The sequence below is a fragment of the Penaeus monodon genome, chromosome 34, assembly GCF_015228065.2.
Source record: "Penaeus monodon isolate SGIC_2016 chromosome 34, NSTDA_Pmon_1, whole genome shotgun sequence".
Taxonomy (NCBI): domain Eukaryota; kingdom Metazoa; phylum Arthropoda; class Malacostraca; order Decapoda; family Penaeidae; genus Penaeus; species Penaeus monodon.
In genome coordinates this window covers 29124458-29124935 of record NC_051419.1, presented here as the reverse complement: position 1 = coordinate 29124935, position 478 = coordinate 29124458, and the positions used below count along the sequence as shown (strand labels likewise).

The 478-nt window shown below is 56.1% G+C and overlaps 1 protein-coding gene across 1 annotated transcript in view; it reads right to left on the bottom strand.

Moving 5' to 3' along the window:
* Positions 1–478, bottom strand: part of LOC119594872 (proton channel OtopLc-like) — a 98349-nt gene that overhangs the window by 1012 nt on the left and 96859 nt on the right. Inside the window, exon 12 of the mRNA XM_037943951.1 lies at positions 2–370. Coding sequence (XP_037799879.1) covers positions 2–370 — 369 coding nt within the window. The remainder of the gene's footprint in view (position 1; positions 371–478) is intronic.

The window sequence follows — 478 nt, the reverse complement described above, 5'->3', positions numbered from 1 at the left end:
GCACGAGCAGCAGGGCATGCACGCAGAAGGTGGCGAGCGACTGCGAGTCGGTGTAGTTGATTCCGCCGACGATCATGCCGAAGACGGCGAACAGGTAGACGCCGAGGATGGTCGTCGAGAGGAGGAGCCGGTCGAGGTCGAGCGGCTTCGAGGTTGACACCGAGAGCTTGGGGATCTGCAGGAAGCCGATGACGGTGCTGATGACCGCCAGCCCCAGGATGATCATCTGCGTGGCGTTGCTGATCCAGAACATCGTGTCCTGGAAGTCGTCCTCGTTCTTCATCACGAAGAACATGATGAGGATCACGATGCCGCCCACCAGGCAGAGCAGCCCGAGGAACAGCCCCTTGGAGGCGGAGCGGCAGTCGACCTAGGGGGAGGGCAGTGAACGTCAACGAAAATAAAATGGGAAAAAATTGAACAGGTAAAGCTACAAATACTTATTAAACGAGTAATATATGTACACACACATGATGTG